Below are 26,632 nucleotides of genomic sequence, written 5' to 3' on the forward strand. Positions count from 1 at the left end.
CTAGGCTCCCCAAAGAGCATGCTATTTTTCTTTCTCTCTACTACTCATAAATATGCTTATCATCACAATTAAATTTGACTATACTTTCTATTAATATCCTAATAGTGTCTGAGTATCCTTCACCAATCCCACACTTCAGTCTTGGCAAATTTAGCACAAAGGTGCTCGGCCTCACTGTCCACTTGTAACTGGTGTTTAAAAACATTGTGTTTCTTTTTTTTTTAAATAATATATCCTTAAAATTGTAATATCTAAAGAGAACTTGGAAAAAGTGAAAAAAAAGGTTAATCAAACATTTTTTGGGGAAATATCTAGGCTATCAATGCTCATATAAAACAAAACTCTAACAGGAGATGTGTTCAGAATACTCCATCACTGCAGAACAAATTTCTCAGCCCTCTGATAAACATTCCCTGAAGGTGATGGTGACAAACACAGATTGCACATCTCATGCAAAATCACAATACACATACCTCAAAGTGACTTTTGTTTCTAGTATGGATGCAAGTGTTGTTTACAGTGTTAAAAATTAATTTTCTGAGAACTAAAAATATAAGTGAGCACTCTGAAGTGCAAGCCATAATCAGACTGCGTGCTTCTTTACCACTATAGTTCAGGCAAGAATATAAATTAAATTATGGCTTTAGTAATACGGACACAACTAGTGTACTTCAGAAATGTCTTGCTGCTTAGGAAATAAGCACCTAATTTATGTCACAATGTCTAAACCTTTCTGTGTTTTAAAATATACTAAATATGAATAGCCACACTTTGTACAAAACTTACTTTTATCTTGTCCTCAATGCAGATATATAACTGCCATGCATGCATATCAGTAAGTAAATAAGTAAAAGAGTAACTGGACACTGAAACAGTTTACACTCACACAGAACCTTTCGTATCAAATCAATTCTTAAAGCGTCACCAAGAATCATTTAAGCTAAGACTAAAACGTGCCTGTTTCTGGTATATGTAATGAAAGATCTGTCTGAAATTACCGTGTCTGTACTACGCATCAGTGGAGATCTGAAAATGAGACTGCCTTATATGAAAAAGCAAGAAATTTAGTAGGAAGAAAGAAGGGGAAGTATTATGGCCGAGATGCCATAGTTAAAATTCCCATGCTTGCCATTTCTAACTTTAAAGAAGATGTATTTTCTATCCTAAATGATTAAGTAGAGATATAATTTCAGTAGTGAGGGGAGTGGGTGGATGGGTGGGAAATCCTGTTAATTTGCCAGAACAATTTTTGTTGGACTTCTTGCACCTGACAAGTGAATAGAGCAGATGTCTGCATGTTTGAGATGTCTGCATGTTTGAGATGTCTGCTAAAATCAAAGCTGGAGGTGGGAGAGCCATGAGAGCCTGATTCTGCTCCAAATCCTGAGAAAAGGACAAGGAGGGAGAAAGAGGAGGAACTTTGTATTCCTTTTTTCTTCCTCTTAAGTCTAATGGCCTTTACCTTCCCAATAAAGGTATCTACTCTGAATGTTTTGGTATCACTGCACTCCCTTCATCCTGCTGTGCTATGAAAGGATCAAGAGTAGGTGACCTTCAGAACAAAGCTTGTGTCAGTCAAGGTACTTTTTCTACTGCACCTTGGTTTTTGAGGATTTAATGCTCCTCTTTGGAGGTTATATTGGTGCAAGGTGTTGTCAGTCTTGCTGCAGAGCGAGAAGTGGAAAACTTTTGCAGAAGGAACCTGAATCTCTATCAGATTCTGCAAAGGAGAGCACTGGTATGCTGTATCAGGGTTTTATGGGCAAATCCAGTGAATTACTAATGAAACTCACAGCCATTCAGCAGAAGCTGGTTTCTGTGCATTTCTAGATAATATGAGGAGAAGTTTGTCTCCTGGCTCCTTCTCTCCCAGTTATATCCCGAGGAGTTTCTGGTGTCTGCTCACTCTCCCCAGTGGAGTTCTGTCTGAGTCTCCTCCTAAGCCACAATATCCTGGCCACCATGGTCCCTGCTGCTGCCTTGGGAGGGGAGGATTTATTTAAGGATTTATTTACAAGGATGAGTGCTTCTAAGGGATGCAGGTTATCTGATGTGCAGGTTGTTCATGAAAATATGAACATGTTAGAATATGTTAGAAAACTTTTAATTTTTAAGAGTCTTTGGTGGTGAAATACTTACTGTGACGGGATAAGAAGGAGCTACTCTCATAGAGGATTAATTAGGTAAAAGCTAAGGAACAAAGGTAGAAATGAACTGTGAATTTCCATAATGGAGAATTTTTATCATTCAGAATGGTCACATCTAAAACAGGCGTGGAAGAGCTGTAAAACTGTCAGTACTGAGTGGGTTGAGTGAAGTGGCAGACAAGATCTCATGAAAAGAAATGCAAGATGATACACATGGGGAAAAAAATAACCCTGCCTAAGTTTAAGCAGAGATGAACCCTAAATTAATTATCACTACTCAAGGGATCTTGAAATAAGTGTGCCTACTTCTCTAAAAACGTAAACTCATTAAAACAGTAAATAGAATTTTAGTTAGAAAAAGAATAGCAAATGAAACAAACTATTGCTAGTTACTACTGTGCACCTAAAGTCTGAGTATTGCTGATAGTTTCAGTATCCTCATCTCAAAAATCATAGCACTGAACTAGCAAAGATTCAGAGGAAGACAGCATGGCAGTCAGAAGCAGAAAACAGCCTCTGCTCAAAGAGTAGTCAGTCCGTGAACTCGCTATCTGCAGCTTGGAGAAGAGAAGGTGGGGCAACCTTCTGGAGGGCCAGAAGAATGAAAGGATTCAAAAAGGGATTAGACAAATTGACAGAGGTGGATCTACTGCTGATTAAATCAGGAAGTTGTGCTTGCGAAAGCTGAGGAGATGCCTGGGGAAGGTCCCTGTCTGCTGTAGGTGCTGTCCTCTCTGCCACTGGTCATGACCAGGGACAGAGTGGAGCTGCGCAGCTCTTTGGTCTCTCCCAGCATCACAGGTCTCTTCTTGGGAAGAAACCTCCCATGTTTGGTATTTAATTAGGGCTTTGTTAACACACCATATTTTTTCTTAAATTGCATCTTTAATGTTTTATTTTTATCTAAGCATAGCATGTAATAAAGTAACCTTTTAAAGGAAGTCCCAGATCACTTGACCGGTGGTAAATGATTCCACTCACCCGTAAAAATTTTTACTAATCTATTCAAATCTCTCTTAAAAATTTGCCACAAGCTGTTCTCAAACATATGTACATTTTGAACAGTGGCAGCACGTGCCTGGATTATACTCTGCAGAGAATTTGATCCACTTATTTCAAAACACTGAGTTACCTGAGCAGCATTTGGTATTAGCAGGCTATACAGAAACACTTGGATTTGTGGCTTTTTTTTCAAGAATCTCATTATTCACGCTAAGACTAAGTACAGAAAAGAAGCTGCCCCTTTGCAGGACAATTAATTTCTTGGTTATCTCAGACCACACAAGGGAAAAAATTATGGTAAACAGAAATTTATACAGATTTTTTTAACTGTTGAAAATATGGGAAATTAGTGAGATACAGTTTATATTTGTATAAAACATGCAGTCCTTCCAAATAGATACATAGGATTTTTTTCTCTAAAACTATCAAGTCATCCAAAATGTGATACTCAAGAGTCATATATATGGATATCTACCTTAAGAAAAAATAAAACCTTCCAAGGCAGAAGTCATAATCCTAGAACCAAAAAAGTGTAGCAGAGAACAGCAATGTCGCAGAAGCATTTCCTAACAATGGATCTTATGATGGGATCTAGCTTTTCTGCAGTGTGTTTTTTAAAAAATTCATGACTTCAGGAAGATTTGAATCCTGAGAGCACCAGAGCTTCTAAGATATTTGAAGCCATCAACCTCTCCCCCTAAATCTCCCTCAGATATTCACAGCATTTGTGTCAGGAACACAAAACTGACCCAGCGCTGGCACCTAGCAGCTGATGCTTTCCCAGAAGGTAGTTAATTGTGCAATGATCAGCTCTAAGCTCATTATCAAAAGAGAACTTAAATTAAAAAATTAAGAGACAAAATGATTTAAAAGAAATCTTTGCGTTTAGAAAGTGGATAAGGTCTGCTGTCAGAAACTTACTGATAACTACAAATTCACATTTTTCTCTATATTAATATTTTTATTGGATAAAATCACCCACTTTTACTCTCCATGATCCAAATTAACATCCTTCCCACAGCTTCATGTCATAGAAAAGAAAGAGTAAATTCTGTGGCATTACAGCTGAGGGTCCATATGCTTAGGTCAGTTGTACACAAAGCCAGAACAGTTGCTGAACACAGATACTGCTTCTAACACTGTATGTATCTATCAGACTCTTGCTTTTTGGAAATAAAAATGATTTCTCCTTACTTGGGAGACCCATAAGCTAGAAATAGCTGATTCTAAGAAGATGTTATCAACAAATAATGCTTTTCTGGTTTACTTCAAGAATTTTTTTTACATCTATTCAGTACTTTTAGGCATAACTGTTGGGACTGTTTTTTGTAGAAAACAACTTTCCTGCTTTTTCCCCTATATAGTAGCTAAATGTCAAAAATGATCAGTCAAGGGGAAAAAAAATCGAACCTCTACTTTATCTATTAAACCCTCTGGCAGAGAAATTCTTGCAATCTTTTCTAATGTTAATGGCTATAGATAGTAAACCAAGCAAATGAACCTTCCTGAGCCAGCTGTCCTTTTCAATGTTATACAGCTGATCACATGAATATTTATTATATCCTCAATTCTCAAAAGGTGCAAGAGATTTCATTCAACCAGCAGGCTCCAGCATATCAGATTTTAATTGGGAGAATACATTAAATGTAAACATCTGTAATTTCATTGCTACTGAATAATCTAAAATTTGGGAAGCTTGACTATGGTGGACTTTCTATCATCAGGGCTAATATTAGAATCAAGATAAAATATTTTCTTGAAATTGATGGACTATTTTATGTGACACTCATTTGGAAAATAGAAATCTGTGGCATGCTGCGTAGCTGCAGATGGCAATAATCCCTTTTGTTTATAAGGTTAATGAACCTATGAATTGAAATATCCCATTGTGTGCTGATATGGAGCATATTTACTTGCATAGCACAGGCATAAGAAGCTAGATGGTAAGGACTGCACATACCTTAGAAATCTGAAGATCTAAGAAAAAATTAATGGAACTTAGGTACTTTAATTCAGCCTTCTCAGGAGAGCAAAATTGTCCCTGTGGAATCATTAGAAAAACCTTGATTCCCTTGCCAGGTTTGCGCTAAGAAAACGCGCAGAATTTGTTCTTTGAAAGCACAAGAGCAGCACCACTAGGTCCAAATGACCTATCCAGGAACATGCTGGAGGACAGAAGTCATCTAGAGAGGGGAGTGATGTGGTTAAGATCCTCCATGCTTTATTCTCCAAAAAATATCAAATAGCCAATTGAGTATTTCATGCCTGCAAACTGCAGCAATGTATTTTCAGTGATATTAAAAATCTCTTTCACTTCTTAAGGTTATTTCACTATTCTTAATTGCATATATTGATTTGAAAAACTAAATCATGTAACAATTTCTTTTAGCTCCAAATTATACTATCAGTTAAACAAGCTTAGAAAGTGTGTTTTTGTAGCTGAAGAGGCAGAAGAACAGCTCAAACTTGAATATCAAAGCTAAGTAGAAATAAGAAATCAGAATCTTTGCCCACAAGTCGCAAGTCTCTTCCACAGGGGACTTAGGCTGCAGGTGGCTTTTCACTGCACTGTTCCAAAGATCTCCAAGGTGGGGTAGACAGACATCCTAATTTCCAGAGCTCTGTTTTCTTTAGAATTTGCAGATTGGTCACAGAAAATTGTGTCCCCAAGCACCATCTTATCCAGGAAGAAGCATGGGTGAAACTGCAGCACAAATAACTGTCTCAGATCACACAGTTATTATCATTGATCAATAAGCTGTTTTTTGTCTCTAAACTGCAAGGAGTTCAAAGAAACTCTGGGGCTGAATGGGACTTAGTTCAGAACGCTGTTTTCTGCAGTCAGCAGAGGCTTATCTTGGATTTATGGGTTTTAGTTAAGACTGCGTGTTTTGAGAAATGAGAGAAACTTCTTTCATTAGACTCTTTGTTATCATGTTTTGAAAGTCCAGCAGTCATTGGCATATGCAGTGTAAGGGCAAATTAAATCTACAACTCCTCTTTTGCTAAACAGGAGGAAGATCATAACAAGTATGCACAGTCATCTGCCTTTAATTTTTTTAAAATTTTTTATTGATTATGCCTGTATTTTCAGTTTGTTTACTCTTTATAACTGTGCTAATTGACAGTACTTGCTACAGTAAAACTCATGGAAATATTGCCAATTTTCCAATTTCACTGGAAGTTGGCAGTTAACGAGATCTGTTTAGAACACATGGTTTCTTTCTACAGAAATTAGAGTGTTAAGAGATTTACAGGGAATCACAAGTTCTTCTCCTAGAGGAAGCTGCATCCCAAACACATGAAGTAAAAGCAGCAGGAAGATATGAAGTAGGCAGGGACAAGTGCACTCCGTAAAGCTCTGGGACAAATTCATCCAGAAATCTCCTTTTGGCCATTTCCAGCTGGCTGCAAGTGCTTTTCCATGAGATGCAGATAGTGAACTTATCTTGATACCCTAAAAATCTCTACAAGAATGGAGTTTTACCACAGAGGGGACACACTATTGAGTATTATCCTAAATGTAATGCAAAAGGTAGATTAATTAATTTAGTTTCGGTATTTTAGCTGTCATGTGACACAGTACTGTCGTGTGAGGCAATGCCGCCCCAGGCACAGCTGCACCCCCATAGCCTCACGCGTTGCTGCAGGATGCTGGGGACTTGGAGGAGACAGCCCCAGGAGGAGCCCTTCTTCGCAGAACCACACAGGCTGCAAGTATTTTTGTTGGGGGAAGCATGAAGGTATTCCTTAGGACAGGACTTCAGAAATAGGCTGTAGTTTCCTCAGTTTGGCCACTTAACTCTGCCACTGAACCAGGGCATCTAAAAGATGTTCGTAATTTGGTGGGCAAAGGCAGTTGCCTAGGAAGATCTCCAGAGAGCTGTGAGGTTGAATCAGTCCAGATCCACCCCAAACTGAAAGTAAAAAACTAGAGTTAGCTTCCAAGCATTCAGCTGGGAACGCGACACTGAGTCCTCTAAAGAAATCCCACTGGAGAGAACAAAATTTTGACAAACTATGTGTAGCCTGCATAGCAAAAGAAAGCACAAAGTAAGGTCGAATTTAGGTGACCTGTCTGGAGAAGGGACAAGAGCCAAAGCACCCTTTAATGTTGGGATGGGGTCTGGGGGAAAGCATGATAATATGTTTTAGGGGCAGTGGAAGTTAATCCTTTCATTAGGAACAGGTCAGGAGCCTGGCCAGGTGTATTTTCTTTTTTTAATCTCTAGCACTCTAAGATCCTCTGCTCTCTGCACTAGCCTAAACAACTTGCTCCTGGATGTACCACTCAAACACAGTTCTTTATTTATTCACTTTCTCTCCTTTTACTGATATAATTTTGAAGCATGGCTGACCTTGTCTACGCCCCTGCTTTGCCCTGTGAAATTTCTTCATTCAGTCCTTGTCATTCATTTTCCACTCCTGATCTGCCCCACAACAGAACTGTAGTTTGGTGCAAGAGAATCCCCTATGCTGGATTAGAGGACATCCCAAGCAATGCTTTGACAAAGGGGAGACAAATTTCTACTATTAGAGAACACAGGAAAGGAAATGCGCCACAAGAACTGGATGTTTAAGCAAGTACCAGTAAGTAAAAATTACATCCAGATCCAAAGGCTGGCTCCAAACTACTTAACAGTCATTTGTTAAAATGACAGCTACTACAGTGCTGCCTATCACAAAATGTGAAAAAATAGTCTATTCCCTAATTATGGCTGTAGTCTGCCCTCACTCTGTGCCTGTATCAAGGGTAAAAAAAATGCACTTAGTATTTTGAAAATTTCTGCAGGGCAAAGGCAGGTCTGTAAATCAACAGCAACAACAAACCCCTTGAAAAGCATGTCAAGAGAAAAGTTGACCAAGACCTTAAGCCTCTTGCAACAAGAATGACATCCTTAATTCTGGAAGCTCCTGAGCCTTTCGTGGCTCTTTTCCAGGTCAGAGGGAGCGTGAAGCACTCCTAACAGGCTACGTGGGAGCAGCGCAGCGCACACCCCATCAGAGGGTGGGAAAGGGATATAAGACTCAGCTGGAGCACTGTTACTCTGACTTCATGGGGTGGTCCTACAGCTTCACAGCCAGAGCTAGTTTTAACTCACCTGGCAAACAGAGGGTGAGCTTTTGTGTAACCCCTTGAGCTTCAGGCCAACTGCAGAACAGCAAACCCGTGAACCTGAGGCTCTGAGGCTAGTAGCAACTCTGTTGGAATGACTACCTCAATTTTGACAGTGCTTGAAGCACAAGCACCTAGTGACACAAGGCTCACGCTCCTGTACTCAGCAAGAGCTGTTGTAATTTGTTGGATTGTAAGACACAGTTTATAAGTGTGATTTCAAGAACAAGGAAAATACTTTCAGTGCACGATTAATTGCCTTCTTGAGTAAAAGCGATGATGATACTTACACTTCCAAGTCCTCAAGTCTTTTGCTTTTACAAGAAAGTAGAGAAGGGAATAGAGTTATCAAAATAAACATTCTTAAATCAAAGGAACTCTTCTTCACTTTGCCCTGAGGATGCTCCTAGTGAGATGACTTCTTAGGCTACACTATTCCTAGTAGTGTCTGGCACTAGAAGATACTCCCCTTTCTGACCTATTTTGCCCATTTTGATTCTTTCAGAGTTGCTTTGCAATTACAACATTAACATTTAACTGCATATGTTTAGGGTATGTCTGCACAGCATCATTCTGTGCCACATGGGGATACATGAGCTGGCAACAGGCACACTGGCTCTGAAACCAGAAACACTGGAACTATAGTACAACATTTCACCAAATTAACATACTACTGCTATGAGAAGTGCATGACTACCAAGGTGCTTGACATGGTGCCATGCAGATCCATATTTCGGTACTGATGTAAGCTATATTTTGGACATTACACCTCCTATTTCCAGTTGATACTTTCCTACTGTTAATACTCTTTCTACCCCTGATTGTGCGTTTTAATCAAAGGATTTCAGGTTATTTCAAGCTGGAAGGGACCTCAGGAGGTCTAAGTGGCTGCTGCTGAAGTTTTTCTGTTCTGCTTTCTACCAAAGGGCCCAAAACTTGGATGCTGTATTCTAGACAGGTCCTAATGAGTGCTGAGTAAAGGTGGATAATAATTTCCCCTCAATCTACTGGCTATGCTCCTGTTAATACAGCCCAAATTACTTCATCCAAATAAATACTAAGTAAAGAAAATGAACCTCCCTTAAACTACAAATAGTCAATGATTTTTAGACTGTTTTTATTACTGATGACAGATTATGTAATTTTCAGCTTATTTTTTCTACTAGACTTTTGGAACAGAATTCACATAGTAAGGGTATTTTCTTCTCTGTTCTGTCACCATCTACAGCAAATGTCATTTTTTGGTTCATTGCTGTTCTTCTAAACTTAGGATTTGGCTGCTCTTTGGGATCACTGAAATTCAATGCAGTTATTATTTGAATAAATTTGCTTGTCACTTCCACAGCAGATGATTGTAATTTTCCTTTACTATTGGAGATGTTCAACTGAGATTCAACAGTGGCTACCTATGTAGTTGGTTGGGGAGAAAGAAAAGTACCACAAGAACATGTTGGAGGGTAGGAGGCAAAGCAGGATCTTGAACCTGGGACTGTTGTCTTCAGCAGAATACTCCAGTCACAGAAATTTTGGTTGCTTGGGCATTTTCTCTTCCGTTTCCTCTTCCTCTCTTCTTTCCCTCTCCAACTCCCCCAACCACAAACCCTATCTGTGAAATAACTTTCTTGAAAAATTCATGACTGACTTAACTGATTAATATGTATGTATCTCAATGTCCTCTATGGATTATTTTTTTTTCCAGTCTGATCTTCTGCAAAGAACTTCCAGTTGGCTATTATATTCAATAAAGTGAAAACTCAGAGTCCCAAGAGGCTAATTATCCACGGTTTTGTTACAATATTAATTCTGGCAATCACAGAATTTTAAAATTCAGCTGAGGTAATATGAAAAGCAACTCTTTTAATAACTGAATGATCATGATACACTGCAAAGAAGTTTTCTGAGATCATTTGCTGTTGTGAGATATGGCTTTCCCAGTACTCTCTTAGTTACTTTTCTGTTATCAATTTAGAAGAGTGAAGTTTGGCCCTAAAAGTTGAAATTGTGATCTTATTTCCTCAGGAACCAGTTTTGGGCAAAAGAACAGTTCCTTCAAAACATGTTTTGAACGCAGGGAAAGGACTGCATTAGGCTACAACTTGCAAAATGACAAATGTTCTCACTTGTCTTGGTTTTTCAGCAGTGGTTAGCATTCACAATTTCAGATGGATTTGGTGGGAGATGTGGATGTCTCTCACCATAAAGCCTTTTATGCTTTGTCCTTCCAACGGGCTCAGCTCTCATTTGGTTAAATGCCATTTGAAATACCCAAGGGTGCCCCTGTGCCTGCAGCTGCCACTACCAAAGGGTCTGAGTCTCCTGTAGGTCCTATGTCACATCTGCCTGACCTCTCCTTAGATGTACCCAGGACATCTCAAATGGCACCAGATGCCTATGTTAAAGCAATAAAGTTGAGCCCCAGCAAACATTAGTTTTCTGGACAGAAAGTGAGCTATTACTATTAAGGGCAGATCCTGCCACTGTATACATGATCTCCCTGTACTCAGTTGTAACTTTTATACTACCTATACTCCAGCCAGTTAAAAAAATCAACCTCTCTGCACCTGTGTCTAACCAGTTTTCCCATTCTCCGGTTGCTTCTGCAGTGCCCTAACTGGACAGCTGCTGTCATGGGGTTTGCTGGGATCTAAGCTTTTATTTCAACTTCCTGAACTTCACCCTGATTAAACAAAACAAAACAAAAAGTATAATCCATTTGCGAGTCGGGGAATCATTTATTCACATAACTCTATTGGTTACCTGCAGAGTGTCTCTTTGGAATATATGAACACAGAAAATCTGCTTTGTGGGTGAATCCTGTCATACTCTGACAGCCAAATGCGTGTGTGAAGCACATAGCCTCAGAGGCCAGAATAACCTTTGGTTTTGTCCAAGACACAACAGACAAACAAATGGTGCCCCTGGAAGCAACCTTGAGAGTCTCCTAAGTTTTAAACTCTGCACTGATTAATTAGCAGATGTCAGGTTTTAATTTTTTTTTTTTTTTTTGATTTGGGGCAAACTTGGAAAAATATAAGCTGAAAAATGTGATATACTTACTTATGGTGGACCCAGATTCGGGCCTGTTCAGGGAACTGATGATAACAAAGCCAAAGCCTTCATTTTCCTTGCGGTGGATCACCACGTCACTCGTTTGCAGGCTGTGAGAAGTGAAGCCCTCGGGGGGTGTAGCATTGCTACTAGAGACAGCGTGATTACTGTTAGCATAAGTAGTGTAGTCACTTCTTGGAGAACTGTGGTGCGTAGACACCGAGCCTGGGCTTCTGCCATTCTCTGGGCACGGTTCTCCTACAACATAAATCACACCAGTATTACACTCTGACTTGCTCAGTGGCTCTGTGACTTACAGTACATTTGCTAATGCAACACGAATACAGTTGACTGTCTATAGCCCAGACTACCGCAAGTATTAAACTAGGAGCTGTAATAGATGCAGAGAGACAGGAATCTACACAATTATGCAAAACATTCAAGGGCAATCAGATAAAGCAAGCATGATCACTCACTGTTAAGCTATCTACAAGAGAGGAAAGGAAAGTAAGAAACTGTGGCTATCTGGATTGCAAAAACATTAGCAAGCACTATTCCCTTTGCTGTTTAATCTGTCATCAAGAGGAAAATGTGACCGTCTAATCCAATATACAATTATTTGTGTTTGGATTAAAAGAATTTAAGCAGGCAGCTAACATAGAGTAATTAGGATTAGCTGCATAATGTTCTTCTTACAAGTTGATTAGCATGCTCAAAAGATGTTCATGGAACAGAGCAGTTTTACAATGAAAAATAATCACAAATAGTTTTTCTGTGGGTGTCGTGACAGAAGCAGTGGACATTTAAAGGTTTTGAAGATGCTCTTGTGTGGCGAGTTTGAAAGGGCAGAAGTGAAAATGGAGTCCATCCACACTTCAGTATTGCTTTGTAGTAACAAGAGCAGAGAACAAGCTAAATCTTGTGGGATTACACACTTTTTTAGTACAAGCATTTTGGCAATTGAAAACAGTAAAGTTATACTTCCAGATGGGAAAAAAGATTTATATTCCTCACAGATCTAAGTTGTTTACACAAATCAGCATTTATTGACAGTTTTAATACAGAACTTTCAGATGAATGTAAGTAATATGTTTTCTGTTCGGAGCAATGAGAGTGGCAGAGTCATTCTACTGAACATGTGAAGAGCTTATGCATACACACATGCATCCTAGGAAGAGAGCTTGCAAATTAGACCTTCAGTGTGTATATATTACTAAAATAAACATCATCCAAGGACAAGCTGTTGTTTTCTCAGTCAGGTGTGTCCTTTAGCAGTCCTTCTGCAACTATGAAATAAAGTGATTAGAGAGAATAAAGAGGAAGAAAAACAAACAATTATTATACTCCTGCATTAGAATTGAAAATCTCCAAGAGCTATTGAACCAAATCTGCAACTAAATGCCATAGTCAGTGACAAGAGAGATCTCATTTTCTGGCTGTCATGTTTCAGAAAGCTGAATATTGCTTATATCAGTATGGCTGCAACAGAGAGGAAATTATCTTACCCTGCAGAATGACCAAGAGCTGGCTTGACCATAAAAGAATGGAACTGAATGCCATTAAGTGTAGGAAAAGAAAGATAAAGCAGGAAAAGTTTAAATGGCTATTCGATTGTCAGCTGTGCAATAGATATTCATCAGAAAAATTACATTTTGCTTCTGCCTGTGAAAAAATGGCATTTTAATCCGTGTTGTTCTGAATACCACATTTTCTTAATCAAATTGTTTTCCAGAGCTTGTGAATGGTGATTTTCTGTTCCAGATCTGGGTAAGTATCTGTGCAAAATGACTATTCCAGGCAAGGGCTAAGATACGTACATCAGCTATCAGGCAGGTAAGGAAAGCCCCAGATCCCTCTGTCGTATACATTCACGCTAGTGAGAAATTCACACAAAATCAATTGGCCTGATGTGTTAGTATAGCATTTTTCACTCATGCCCAACATCAGTCGTTTTAAAATTTTTCCACAAAGCTTATGTTGTAACACACCAAATTAAAATCCTGTTCAGCTCCTGAAATGCTTAAACATCCATGAGTTACACACTATACTCCCCAGTGTGGCACTCTCAAGGCCCAAGAATAACTCCAGGTGTTTTACCAGCTTGCTTCATTTTCTGTGCCAGGAGACCAGAGCGTCTAATAGACCCTTGCATTTAATATTTAACAAGCAGCAGCGAAGGCTGGCATCCACTCTGTGCTAACCTTCTTGCTAATTTTGCCTGCAGTCCGTACAGCCGGCTGACCCGGGAGAGGTGCTAATCGCAAGCACTCGGCGGATTACCTTGGTTATTGGCCATTTTCCTAGCGTTGGGGGAGCTGCGAGGGGGCGTCGCGCCGGGCGGAGGGGGACCTTTCTGGCTGGAGGACTCTGGAGTCAGTAACAGAAGAAAGTCAGTCCCGTGAGAGCGCGGCTGGCAGGGAGCTGCAGTGCCGCAGTGGGAGGGGGACTGCGAAGACGAAGGTGAGTGGGAGGGCGGCTTTTTGGCAGGGGAGCGAAGGGGAACGGCGCAGGCAACGACAGCGGATCTAGGGCACGGGGAGGCAAAAGACAGGACAGGCTGGGAACGTGGTTTTGCTCATTTCTGGTGCCTCAGTGAAGTGCACTCACCACAAATGTTTTAAAAGTTCTTAAATAAACTTCTTTCCTTGAGTAAGTAAAGGTTGCAATGGAACAGCAGCCAATTCTCCCATTAAAGCTTTAATAGATGCTGCCACACGTTTTTCCAGGTTCCAGTGTTTTTCAGTAATTGAGATCGAGCTAGTCTAAAGGTTCAATTTACCTCAAATTCTTCATATTATTTTAGGTTTATTTTCTGAATGTGTCTGCTTGAAGGGAGGATCTGGCCCTGTTCCTAGGAGCCGCTTGTGCCATACGGAAGGTTTTCAGCCAGCTTGCGTTGCAGTCGAGGGGGAAAATTCCAGATGACATCAGTGAGACCAGAAATGGGCTTTTAACACATACAGCAGTGAAATGAGTTCCTGCTCTAAACAGTTAACAGTCTTTGAGCCTTTCTCTGATTGCTTATTGACACAGTCAGCTTTAACAGCTTTAACTTAGGTGAACGTTTTGTCCCAAAAGTGGACAAGAGGAGACAGCACAGACCAAGACAGCATGAAACGAATGCAGAGCACTCATGATCACCACACCAGGGTTACCAATATTGTTTCCACTTCTGAAGGAAACAACACTCAGCTGTAGTGTTTTTGTCACAGAAACAAGGGACACATATTTACAATTATTCTTTCTTCAAAATGACACAAACATTCACTTTGATTTTAATTTTCTCTGTTTTTTTAAAACAGCACCTGTTTGTGCTGCCAGCATTGAGACCTGTTTTTCCTTTCACCTTTCCCAGCCTTCACTCACCCGTGGGTAGCACCTTTCTCCTCACAGTAAGATTCACTTGCCCATTTCGGGCAGCGTTGTGCATAAGATCAATCACATATCGGTGGGTTTTGCCGGCCACTGGAATCCCATCTACATACACCAGCTCATCACCAGGATGGAGACGACCATCTCGGTCTGCTGAGCCCATGGCAATTACTGCTCCGATGAGAATCTAGGCAGCAAAGAAACAAAATCCTGTCATAGATACACTGAGCCTCCAATTTAGTACGATGAATGTTGCAATGGTTTTTCCTTTCTTTTGAAATTAAGCTAGTGATTCAGTGCAGGTGAAGAGATCCCTGTGTGTCTGAAAGCTGTGCTTCTCCTCTGTGGGTATGACTGAAGATGCTTCCTGGCCTTTGGGAAGAAGGTAAGATGTTTCCTACCTGCATAGGAGTGATACATCTGAGAATCCTGATCTAAGGATGATCTACCTGATATCTTCAAATCAAGACAATCTGTCTATAAGGAGTGTCGAGTTTGTATAGACTACAGTATGCAGAAGATCTAAACAGATTAATTCCATGTAAGGGTCCTTTTGACTTAAAATTAGTTAGTCTGCATATTTCGTATTGAAGGATCCTCACTGCTGTGTGATTTAAGCACCTGGAGTAATACACTTGAGGTCGGTAGTGGAAGTGACCCCACTACACAGAGCTTGCTTTGGGACTCCTTAGGGGAAAGGAAGTACTATATCAAATGTTGTTACTCATAATGAATAATTGCTCAGGTAGTGGTTGATTAACAAAATGGAAAATGAGGAAAAATGTCAGCTTACTCTGGGCAGATGTTGTTTTCCCAAATCGACATTTAAATGTAATTTGTAGGGGACATATAAACTAGTAAAAAATCTGTTCAAAACCTTTTAATGACTTTCTCTGCTTTCTATGCACATAAATTCACATAATTTATTAGAAGAAGACATATATATTTTCCCTGTGGAATAACTGATAGAACAGCTGAGATTGATTCAAACAAAACCTGCTTTCTTTGAAAGAATATTAAAGCCTTCACAGAGCGTGTTCCAAATTTTCCTTTCTCTTGTTCAGTGTGAGAGTGAGCACAGAATGATGGATATGACATGCCATGTGTCAATCTGCTTTAAATAATAAAAGATAAAAGCTATCAAGTGTTGCTTTTCAAGATGAACTGCAAAGGCTAGATGTGATAGTCACACAAATGGTCTTGTGTTTTTTTGTGGTCTTAGCTGCAGAGTTGCAAGTATCGCAGCAGAGTGTTTAAATGAAACCCCATGTGGAGCCTGGAGAATTTTCTCCAGTTCCTAGCCTCCCTTTGGCTCACTTTTGCTTTCAAAACTTAGCAAAGAGAGAACATGATGCAGCGTTTTCCTGCTTCCTGGTGTTCCTGGGATCCTGTTAAGCAATGCCAGGCTGAGTTGCCAGAGAGACTCTTTCAGGTTCTCCATTCTGTTCTTCAAATAGTGAAAGAATATACCTCAAAGCTTTGGAAAATACTTTGTGCAAAATCCAACTATGAAATATGTATTTATGCTCCTTTACTGGACAGGAAAAAAGTTGTCCAAAACTATGTTTAGCTAGATCTCCACAAAGTATTCTCAAAACCTTTACATTTGGGCATCTCATATGAGTAAGAATTTTTTCCTAGTTATCTTAGGAAGAGACGGGTGATAACCCTCTGCAGCTTGGAAGATTGTAGGGACTGCCTTCCTCCTTTGGTTTTATTGAGCATTTGTAGTTTCTTGAAAATTGGCTGCCAAAGTATTGAACAATTTGTGCATCTTTAACCTTTGGAGAAACACAAATGCAGCTCACAGCATGGCAGGTCATCAGTATCTACAGCAAAGTGCAAAAATTCTTTCTAGTTTTGACTAATTAAGTAATTATTGCTGATATTCTGCATGTCCACAGTGGAATGTGATTGTGTTACTCATCTCAGTGGTGGAACTGACTCCTAACATAAGCAGCAGAGTTCTACTTTAAACACTTCAGGTAGGTGTGTTTGTCAAGGTGATGACCGCCATATCTGTTATTGGGTATATTTAATAGCAAGAATAACTTAATTTTCCTTCTTTTTCATTTTCTGTGTCTGAACTAGTTTCTTATCCAGTATCTGCTTGCATTTCATGGCTAGGTAGTTTCCATAATAGTTATAAATTCTACAAGCAAAACACAAATTGGAAAAATATTTATCAGGATTATATTACCTCTGTAATGCAGTTTCATACTGGCATGAGATTGCTTTGAATGTGTGAGGAAAAGGATGATGACATGTAGGCAATAAAGAGTGTGTTGTAGAGAAAAGGGAAAGTTTCACCTATTGCTTGAGATTAAACATGAGAAATGCTGGAGTTAGGAAGATTGTGACAGAGCGTAATCTAAAATTGAAGCCTGGGTCTATTAACTCATACATGTTAATCTGTTTGATACTGACTTTCTTTGTGATTCTTGGTAATTATTTGACTTCGTGTTTCAGTTTCTCTGAATATAACACAGTAGCTTCACAGGCACGTAGTAAAATTTAAGTAATACACATAAAAGGTGTGATTCATCTCACCTAATTTTAAGTGTCTGTGATGTCTAAATCCAAGCTAATCATCTGAACACTGTCTAATCACTGCTAAAAATAGGAGTTTCTAAGGCGTGGTCTGCGTTATCCTAACGTTTTGCTCTATGGACATCTGTTATGTCTTAGAAATGTCTGTTTCTTGGCACTGATCATAAAAGGAATATAGACACATATCTTGCAGGCATTTTTGAGAAGAATCCCAGTCAATCTGTGTTGAAAAGGTGAAACTCTTAGTGTAATTATGTATATGTTCCTGTGATTTTGAGTTTGAGCTGCACAAATGTATCCAAATTACTTCTCCACTTTGGGACAGCAATTTGCAACTTCGGTAAAGTTCCAATTTACGTATATTTGCAACCTTTCAGTGACATTATAATTCACTGTAATGGAGTCAGATTATCTCTAACTCCTCAAGTTACTAGGAGATGTGATAAATACCTGTTGTGGTATGATCTCATGAGATTTGAGAGGTGATTGGAACTGGCACAACCCAGTCTTGATATTTGAGATTTCTCAATACATTTAGGTCTTTCCTTTGGAAAGCATCTTTATGCTTACAAATATGGGAAGTGGAGTAGTCCAGCAGCACTTTCTCCTTCTAAGGTGGCAGGTAGATGATATAACTAGAAGGAAACTAAGCTACAGTCCTCTGTAGTGTCAGTATTATCCTTCCAAAAAAACTTTGTGTGGATTCTGCTTCTTTAAAAAACTTACTGTCTTATGCTGAAGAATCCATATTCCTTGTTAGAAACCAAACCACAAAGACAAAAGGCAATGAATACTTCCTTTTGTTCTGTGTTACCTGACTGCACAGCAGGAGAACTGAAACAAACATTTCAAAGTGTCTCAGTTCTTGTTTCATAGGAAAAGCAGGGGTTTGGAGGACAGGCAGAAACTGCCTCTCCTTTCCTGGAGGTGAAAGGAGTGGGAGGCTGCAGGTGGGCTGTCCATGGGGGAGCAGGGAAGCGGTGGAGAAAACAGACTTAAGAAGTCTTGTATTTTGAATACAAAATAGATGGAATCTAAAAAAAGTGGAGTACATCTGTTGTCTTTATTAGTGATGAATTTGAGCAGTGAAAACAAGAAGATGGGCAACAAAGAGGGAGTGAGAATTGAGAAGTTCAGCACTGCAACACCTAGCTCTAAGGAGGTGCCTTTTTGCCTCGTAGGATCCCCAGCCTCAAGCTAGGATCTTATTCATTCCTGGGGACTCTGAGACATGATTTGTGGGGGGACATAAAGCCTGTTAGATTGATATGTCTGGGGGAAAAATGCTTTTGTATTTGCAAGCCCTGAAATAGAGATAACAACCTTGAGGCTAAGTGCAGGCTGAGAGCAATTGTTCAGCAGGACAGTGAAACGTCTTAGAAGGTGGTTCACAGAAGGCAGCATTTTTGGTCCTGCTCTCCAAAAATAACAAGGTGCTTATCTCTGCACTTGGTATCCAGCTGTGACTCTTTGACTTTGGACAGTCAGCCTTAAAGCCAGGTCAGTCCTTTGCTGAAAAGAAACTAGAAAGAGCTGCTTCCTCTGTAACAGTTCAGTGCATAATGCATGTAGCTGGGAGGCAAAAGACTCGTTTCCAAATTCCCACTCTACTGCAATGTTAGGCAGAGACATAAATTCAGGTCTCCCACAACTCCGGCATGTATTCTTAACCATCAGAATATTAGATATTCTAAACCAGTTTTCTCGCAATCCTTTAGGTTGAAATCATTCCAGTTTATATAAACAATCATCTTTTAGATGAGGCATTTGAGCTACACTTTTCCCCATGAGAATGTCGTAAACCTCCAAACTGCAGAGCCAGTCAGACACTCAGTCTGTGACTACTTAATTATCCATTTGTAATGAAAAAAGCACTAAAGGAGACACCAAGACAGACTTTCCCAGAATACTGAGCAGCCTTGTAGCCAGGGACACTTTCCTGGGAGGTGGGAAATACCACTAGACACTACTGTCTGAAGCAGGTAGAGGGAGATTTCCCAGTCTTACACTAGTGCCAATTCTTTGCAGGATAAAATGATGAAATGGGATATTTCCTCTAGCTCCTAACAGATTCCTCTTTTGGCTTCACCCAGTAGGTGAGCTTTGAGAACCCATACTGGCTGGGCTATCCAGAAACAACAGGAAAAATGCTTAGTTGGAGAATGTGCAGATGATGGTTCAGTGGCTTCATTTTATATGCACTGGGACATGCTCCATGGAAGCAAGTTAGATGCCAGAGGGGCTTCAGGCACACCGCAGGTGTAGATGATGAAACAGTGTTGTTTTGGAGTCCTTCTGTACAGCTACACCTTATTTAGCTTTGACAATCCATTCCAAAACCCTTATTCTAAAATAGGGTCTCTGCATTTCAGTCAGCAGTTGAAGCACCTTTTTTAGAATACAGTGCATTTGTTTCTTTTTACAGGAGGCATCAGTAAACTATTAATATTTATCAGTACTTCAACAGATGTTGACAATTTTAAAATAGAGGAGCTTCTTTTTTCCTCAGAGCCATGCATTGGTTAATGTAAATGTTTGAACGACAACTATGTTATTCTGTATGAATTTGAATAGGGAATATATAAATCTATCAACTAATCATACATTATCTCAGAAATGTGGTAACACAGGACTCAGACTATGCATAAGTTTGTGATAATAAAATGTTATCATTATCAACTTGGGATTAGTCCTCACTGACAAACCATAGTTACATCATCAAAGTTATTCTGAAGGACTACTAATTTTGCCTGCTCTCTCAAAATTATAGTATTTATACATATCACTAATTTACGAAAATGTGTACACATTTCTTTTAAAAATTGTGTATATGTTTCATTTTATATTTTATTTCACCTGAAATGAATCTATGTTGGTTTTGTTACCTGTTATTTGGTTACGGGGATGTCTCCCTCCTAATGGTATAAAGCTACCATTTTTATGCCTGATGCATCACATGATGTTGTCATCTAACCTGGAAGATGGACTACCTTTCCCTGGTGGGGCCTTCTGTGTTTCTGGAAATAAATTGCATTGTCAACAGTATCTTTTAATCTTATGCATATATATAGTCTGCCTACATTGAACATAGTTATACATAGTCTTACCTAATCTGATTTTTAAAATCTTCTGCTTAAACTTGGTTTTGGGAAGTCAAGATTAAAAGATGCCAGGTCACACTCTGCAGGAAAGGGCTGAGTGATGCACTGTTTCTAACTTAATTCTTTCTGATTCTAACTTAATTTACTGTGACATCTTTTAGATGCAGACAACCTGAGAGTCCTGTCTTTTTCTATGGATGAATAAAAAAGCCATTTTACTTATAGCCTTAACATGGTGTTCATTTGGGTTCAGCCATATAGTAATATTTGTCTGACCATTACACAGATTTTAGTGTTATAAAAAGGGAAGTCGGGAAGAAATAACTCACAGGCTGTCCAGGCTCATCTCCTCCCAGGATCCTGAAGCCAAACCCAGACTCCATTCTCCGAAGGTGAACATCCAGCTCCTTGTAATCGGGACCTGGTTTAAAGGGAAATCCCACTGAGCAAAGCATTTTGGCTTTGTCTTGAGAATTTGCACCATCTTCCCTCCCACCTTGTGTTCATTGCACATGACTAATGGCATCCTGGTTACAGCTGGTGGAAACAAATGGGACACAATGTGTTGTACACAGACAAGGAGGAGACTTGAAAATGTAGGTATCTCTCGGAGGATGATTTCTATTCAGTAGAATACACTAAACCAAGCTAGAACACATTCACAGGAGAACAGTACTGGAAAAGTCTGTCCAAAATAGAGGTTATAAAGGTGCCTTCTTCCTACAACTGACTGCATAATACACTGCTGTTCATCCACCTCTGGTATTTAATTTGTGTTTTCCTTGTAGTTCATTAAAACCTACAGAGAATAAACTGAAATGGGAGATAGAGATACACAGAAAAATTATCAGTCCAACTTACAAAAGATGAATAATCATTACAGGCTGTTTTAGTTCTGCATACAGATATAAAGCAGTATGTCTTTTTATGTAATGTAGATTTTAAGTACTCCACTTTCAGGTAATACCCTCAATAAAGAGTTTTGACGAAAGCTGTCATTATAAGCCTCTGAGTCTTAGGGTTTAAATTGAAAGCTAACATCATTAACTTGAACTCCTTAATGCTACTCAATTAAAGTCTCAACAGCTTTATGAATCATTAAGATTGTGCTTCCATATGCCTGCGTAACTTGCCTGTAAACATATATTCTGCCCTGGAATATATCAGTTCAGGAACACAGGGTTTTTTAAAAGTCAGTTTCTTATAAAAGTATCATTGGCTTCATTTGAAAGACACCATTTTTTTGGGTCTTGATGCCCTCAAAATACAAAAGAGAAATTTTGAATAAAATTTCAAATAGTATAAAGTGAAACTGTAAGCAGTTAGAGGACTAAGAAATTGTCTATTTTGACTATCGCTTTGTCTGCATGTTCAGAGGGGCCTTAGGCTCATCACCTAAAGCAGGACAGTGATTAACAGGAATGGTCTTTCATACAGATTGCACTCTGGTCTATAAATTGTGACAGCTTTTGGCCAGTGTCAGCTTGTTGCCAACCCCAACAGACAAAAAGGGATGAGTAGGTTTATTTCAGCAAACTGTTCATAGCGTCTCCAGTTGTGCCTTGTTTCCTCAGGAGGGGAGGGACTACAGATGGCTGAAACATGGTACTTCAGTGACTCTAATTTACACATTGCCCCCAGAGCCATCAGTAGACACCTCACAAACTGCTGAGTTGGGCAGAACTCAGCTTTAGTCTGGGATTAAAGCTAATTCAGTTTCAGTCAGGTCTTGCAAAGACAGAGACACAGAACTACATGCAGTGGCTCTAATACTATGACCATGCAATAAAAATCCTCTCTAGACAGCAGCATAGTGTATTATCTCAGCAGTGTATATTGGTATGAGTGAGACTGAATCACAAATATTTCAGTTGGTAAAATAAAAGTATTACCTTTCCCTACCAACTTGCTTCTCATATATTTAGAAGACAAACCCAAACAGATCCTAACAGCTTATTATGCTGACTTTTTTCAATTTATTTGATAAGTGTCTCAACAGTGAATAAAAGAACAAATGAAGTTTGTGCATGTACAGTACGTTAACTTAATGCAAAGGTTGTTTCAAAGTTGCGAGAGGCAAAAGAATTTTAAGATGAAAGCGATACCTTATCTTTACCTGATTTGCTGTGCCTAAGCGTAACAAGGATGGGGCTTAGTAGTAGGGAGAGGGCTTTGTAGATAGACGCAGTAGGATCACCATTTATAGCCCAGGTCTAACACTCAAAGGCACTGTTTCCAGCAGTCTGTCACAAACCAAGCACTACCTTTATTTGCGCAAATGTGAATGAATATGCACAGCTGGGAATACATTAAGAAAGTATAAGAATGTCAGGTTGTGAAGAACACATGCTCTGGCACACTGAGATGAAAACGTCCCTCAAATGCATACATTGACAAAGCTGATCCAAACCAACGTTAGCACCAGACTCCAAAATAAGAGGTACTATTTTTTTTTAAAAGAGGCTGTTTTTCTACCTATTTAGAATGGAATAGGTAAGCCAGGTCGACCATGAAAAGGTTTAGGCTAAAAATACTGTATATGGGCATACTTTTCTATGAGCTCTAACACAGTTTGGAAGCCTTTGGATTAACTGACTATGCCATCACGCTTGCTCAGAAGAGCCTTCCTTCCCAAATAGCCGGAAGTCTATGGAGCTCATTCTCTGCCGACTCTTATCAGGCCACTTTTAAAAAATAATGTTCTTTTCTGTCCCACCAAGCAAATGAAACATGGGACTGGAAAGGATCCCTGGGTCATCTAGTCCAGCTCCCTGTTATTGCAAGCCTGTGCAAGCAAACAGCACACAGACCTTACCAGTAAAGACATAGGCAAAGAAGACACTGGTACCTGAGCTTGTTTGTGGCCGTTGTCACTAGGTCACCTGCCTCATTCAGAATTTTCACTGATAGATTGCACCCCATGATTTTACTTAATTTTTCACTGTAATATCATGCTATCTCCAGCAAATGACTAGTACATTTAAAAGCATTTCCTCCACTGCTGTTGCCAGTTGTTTCGGCTTTCATGTCTGGTATGATATGACTCCTTTGGCTGCACTGACCAGCTCTCCATTGGTCTGGAGACAACTAGACCATAGATACCTTAACTTACATGTCTGAATGTGGATGTGATTTCCACCCTTAGTTTTTGTGCTTAGGTCAATAATGAAAATAACACAGAAGACTTATTGCAAGACTCTCCACTAATATTACCCTTTCAGTCCAGAAAATGTTCTTTTAGTAGAATTGCTTATCTGCTTTACAGCCATTCCTCTTTACATTTTGTGCTAAGCAGTATCTTCTTCAGGCTAATATGGAAGTGCTTCAATTATAACTGGCATTTTGTAAAATGTCTAGTTGAAGTCTAGATTGATTAAGCATGCATCGCTTGTTTGGTGTAAAAAATCAGTTACCAGATTAGTCTGACACAATCAACTTTTGGTAAACTCCTTTTGCATTAGGTCTCAGTTTATCTCCGTATCGGCAGTTAGTCTTTAATTAAAAATATGTTCTAAAGTCTTGCTGCTGCTGAGATCCCTTTTTTCCTGTTTCTGAAAGACAGGTAAGTTGTTCATTACTATGAGTTTTTACTACAGGAGCTCATGCTTGGTAGATTTACTAAAAGCCTCTACTATTATGTGGCAGCAGTTTCAATATTCCTGAATGTACATTGATCAAGTCTTCTTACCCATGTAAGTTATTACATTTCATCTGATATTTCTTCAGTGCTTGCTTCTCTAAGATTCTGGTACTTTTTTTCCTCACAAAGGATTGTTAGATAAACTAAATTTTGCCTTTTCTTGCTGGAGCAGATATTCAGTTGATCATACAAAGATAATTACCTATACTTATAGAAAAATGACACTCCTGTGCCTTGCAATATACTGCAAACTGTTGGTTAATCTAACTTCATTATGGAAAAAGTGCTTTTTTTTTCTCTTGGTAACCTAGATTAGCACCTTGTGGTTCATGCCAAGTAAGAAGAAATGAATAGGTTTGCAGATACGGGAGTCAAGCCAAGACTGAATTAGCATAGTCTTTTGCACAGTTTGCTTATCCTTCCCGTCGACTGAATACACCTGAATGTCCCATCTCCTACCAGTTTCATTGAAAGGAGAGTTTCAGCTTAAAGTCAATGTTTCTGACTGTATAATATGGGTATCATGTGCAAGAATGACAATGTTCCCTGTTCTTCCTTGCCTCTCTACGCATTTATATTAGAAAAAAAAATTAGATTTGCCTGCTAGTAACTTCATTGTCTTTTCTATAGTTACAGCATTTTGTTTCTTCTTTTTGTGTAAAGGAAAACTTTCTTAACTGATCATTTGGCCTAGAAGAGAAAAAAAAAAAACAATTCACTTTGCTAGGTTATAAAACCAGCTGGCTCCCCCATGAATTTGAGAATGGTATGCAATGATCTGATCATTGCTGCACAGTGAGGACAGTAAAGAGCATTGGGAAATTCTACTTTCTGGTTCCTGGACAACAGGGAATTTGCTTTAAATGTAAATGTACCAGAATAGATTGTTACTGAACAATAGTGAGATCTCATAGGTGAAGATGTGATTATCAACTCTCAGCTATATTTCTGTACTGTATTCATTTGAATTGCTAGGTAAATTACACATTGATAAGTGTACATGTAATAGTTTCTTAAAAGTATGTAAAGAAAATATAACCCTGAAGATGATTAATTCATTTTCTGTATGAGTCAAGTTGCACAAGTGCTATGTGATTTTTATAGTGATAAACCTGGTATTTGGGATGATGTTGTAAATGTTGAGATGGAATTTTTTTTAATTAAATCTCTTCTATATTGCAGTTAAAACAAGGATGAAGAGCTTTGTTGTAATAATTTTACAGTCTTTCTGGGTGTACTCAACTTTTCTGCTAAAAATAAAAATTAATTTGGACTCCGTTGCTGAAGATGGTGAAGATTTTTGTTCCATATAAATCATTACTGTGAATTGTGAATTGTGATTGACACAAATCTACAACAACTTTTTATCTGAGTTTCATATGCTCTTGAAAGATGTGAAAAGCTTGAAAACAGTCATGGGTCTGCTGGTCTCCAATGTGAATAGCTTTTTAAAAAGCATACATATTTCCTCTTGATATTTATGGAGAGGAAAAGCTGGTAAATAAAGACTTCAGTATAAAAATCAGCAAAGCAAAAAAAAAGAAGAAGAAAAAAAAGAATTGATGTGCAGAGTTATTCAACTTATAAACCCTACTGGGGTATGCAAAACCAGCCCAATATCATATTTAATTTAGGAGTTCTATTCTTTTGCAAATGAAGATAGAATGAATTTCAGTTTTACAAAAAAATTGCTTAAGCTTAGACTTGGGCATGAGCTGTAGAGATACATTTTTATGTTAAAGAGTGAACACTAATGTATGAAAGTACACATAAAACATTGTAAAACATACACAATGACTGGCTGAGGAAAAAGAAATACTTTTCCTTGCTCATAATGCAAATCTATTATAACAAGATTTAGAGTTAGCATTCTATAACCCCACAAAGCTCATACAAAAATAAAATGGTGACTGGCCAGCCATGACTGGCCATTATCTAGAGAAATGAGTAAAGAAAGAAGAATAACTAAAACATAAAATGAAGGACAACTAGTTTATAGAACAATGAAGGCTGAAGAATACTTGCCAGAGGAATCCACTCGAAAACCAGTCCTGGGCATCACTTGTTCTGAATAGGAAAATGGGGAGTTAAAGATGAAATACATTTCTCAAGTTATTTAAAGATGCAGCATCAATTTCTCTGCTGTGTTTTGAATTACTGAGGTGCAATTTTCACTTTTTATTACATTTTTTTTTCTTCCCTTCCTTCCTGACTTCCTAGGTGGTACAAGTATGTATTCCTGCTAGACATAGACCTCCCTGTCCATTTCTATGCAAAGTGAAACAGATGGTAAGATGGTAATGCTCCTTTAACATAACATAGGTTATGATGAATATAAAATTGTTAATGTGTTTAAAATTGTGAAAGTTAGTAACAATATTTGTGCTTATTCAAGTGCAGCAATAAAAAGGAAAGTTTAATGGCTATGTTTAGATGACTTGACCACTGCTTTTATTCAACTCAATTGCAAAATGTCTTTTATCGTCAAGAAGAGCAAGATTTTGCTAGAAGGATGTATGTTGCCAATAACAACAACTGGTTGTACGTGAAGGCAAATGCAGGTAAACCCATTTAACCTGCTTTTCCTGCAGGTAGTTTCAAAGTATTTGCGTTTCACTAGATGAAATGCAGCAAATAACTGATTTGTTTTCATACA

The 26,632-nt window shown here is 38.8% G+C and overlaps 1 protein-coding gene across 2 annotated transcripts in view; it reads right to left on the reverse strand.

The window, feature by feature from the left end:
• MAGI2 (membrane associated guanylate kinase, WW and PDZ domain containing 2) overlaps nt 1-26,632 on the reverse strand; it is a 775,461-nt gene that overhangs the window by 54,775 nt on the left and 694,054 nt on the right. Inside the window, exons 13-16 of one of the 2 annotated variants that reach the window (XM_050892157.1) lie at nt 26,002-26,043; nt 20,666-20,757; nt 14,680-14,872; nt 11,323-11,571 (exon numbers count right to left, since the gene is read on the reverse strand). In XM_050892157.1, coding sequence (XP_050748114.1) covers nt 11,323-11,571; nt 14,680-14,872; nt 20,666-20,757; nt 26,002-26,043 — 576 coding nt within the window. The remainder of the gene's footprint in view (nt 1-11,322; nt 11,572-14,679; nt 14,873-20,665; nt 20,758-26,001; nt 26,044-26,632) is intronic. The other variant, XM_050892165.1, reaches the window with a different exon arrangement.

The sequence above is a fragment of the Gymnogyps californianus genome, chromosome 1, assembly GCF_018139145.2.
Source record: "Gymnogyps californianus isolate 813 chromosome 1, ASM1813914v2, whole genome shotgun sequence".
Lineage (NCBI taxonomy): Eukaryota > Metazoa > Chordata > Aves > Accipitriformes > Cathartidae > Gymnogyps > Gymnogyps californianus.